The sequence below is a fragment of the Empidonax traillii genome, unplaced genomic scaffold (assembly GCF_003031625.1).
Source record: "Empidonax traillii isolate 1590-97213 ecotype Southwest subspecies unplaced genomic scaffold, ASM303162v1 scaffold2198:size32990, whole genome shotgun sequence".
Lineage (NCBI taxonomy): Eukaryota > Metazoa > Chordata > Aves > Passeriformes > Tyrannidae > Empidonax > Empidonax traillii.
The window spans coordinates 1-1,178 of record NW_020957391.1 but is presented as its reverse complement, the minus strand read 5'-3'; the positions used below and the strand labels follow the sequence as shown (position 1 = coordinate 1,178).

At 62.8% G+C, this 1,178-nt stretch overlaps 1 protein-coding gene across 1 annotated transcript in view; it reads left to right on the top strand.

Moving 5' to 3' along the window:
* C3 (complement C3) overlaps positions 1-713 on the top strand; it is a gene marked incomplete at both ends in the record, with an annotated part of 25,135 nt that extends 24,422 nt beyond the window's left edge. Inside the window, 2 exons of the mRNA XM_027909535.1 lie at positions 11-114; positions 538-713. Coding sequence (XP_027765336.1) covers positions 11-114; positions 538-713 — 280 coding nt within the window. The remainder of the gene's footprint in view (positions 1-10; positions 115-537) is intronic.
* Between the last annotated feature and the right edge of the window lie 465 nt (positions 714-1,178).

The window sequence follows — 1,178 nt, the reverse complement described above, 5'->3', positions numbered from 1 at the left end:
TCTGCACCAGGTGGGGCAGCCTGAGGACCCTGGGGACATTGGGGATGTTGGGGACATTGGGGATGTTGGGGACGTTGGGGACCGTAGGGATGTTGGGGACGCTGGGGACATCAGGCCAGGGAGGGGGATGGGAGGGGAGGGACATCAGGGAGAAGGATGGGGACACTGGGGACAGCAGGGATGTTGGGGGCAGGGAGGGGAACAGGGATATTGGGGACAAGGGACATGGGGGAAGGGATGGGGACATTGGGGACATCAGGGGACACTGGGGACAGGGAGGGGGATGGCAAGGGAGGGACATCAGGGAGAAAGGATGGGGACTTTGGGGACAGGGAAGGGGACGTTGGGGACAGGGAGGGGCATTGGAGTACTGGGGACAGGGACATCAGGGACAAGGATGGGGACCCGGGGGACAAACAGGGCTCAGCCCCACCTTGTCCCACAGGGGTCCTTGGGGACAGGGACATCAGGGAAGGGGACATTGGGGACAGTGGGGGGGTTGGGGACAGGCAGGTGGCCTCAGCCCTGTCCCTGCAGGTACCTGGGTAAGGCGGATGCCACCATGTCCATCCTGGACGTGTCCATGCTGACCGGCTTCACCCCCGACCTCCAGGACCTCAAGAGGGTGAGTGTGGGGACACGGGGACGTGTGGGGACACGAGGGGGACATGGGGACACATGGAGGGGGAACACCAGGGGGATGCTGTGTCTTTGTGCCACCATGTCCCACCATGTCCCCACATCTCCCAAGTGTCCCCTTCCATGTCCCTGCCCCCTGTGTCCCTGTGTGTCACCTGTGTCCCTGTGTGTCCCTGTGTGTCCCTGTGTCACTGCCTTTCCCTCCACGGCCACATGTCCCCCGTGTCCCCTGGTGTCACTGTTCCTGTGTCCCCATGTGTCCCCATGTGTCCCTGTGTGTCCCTTGTCCCCCACCATGGCCATGTGCCCCTGCATGTCCCCACGTGTCCCTGTGTGTCCCCATGTGTCCCCACGAGTCCCCATGTATGCCTGGTGTCACCATGTCCCTGTGTGTCCCTGTGTGTCCCTGTGTGTCCCCATGTCCCTGTGTGTCCCTGTGTTTCCCTGTGTGTCCCTGTGTGTCCCCATGTCCCTGTGTCCCCAGTGTGACAGTGTCCCTGTGTGTCCTCATGTCCCTGTGTGTCCCTGTGTGTCCCCAC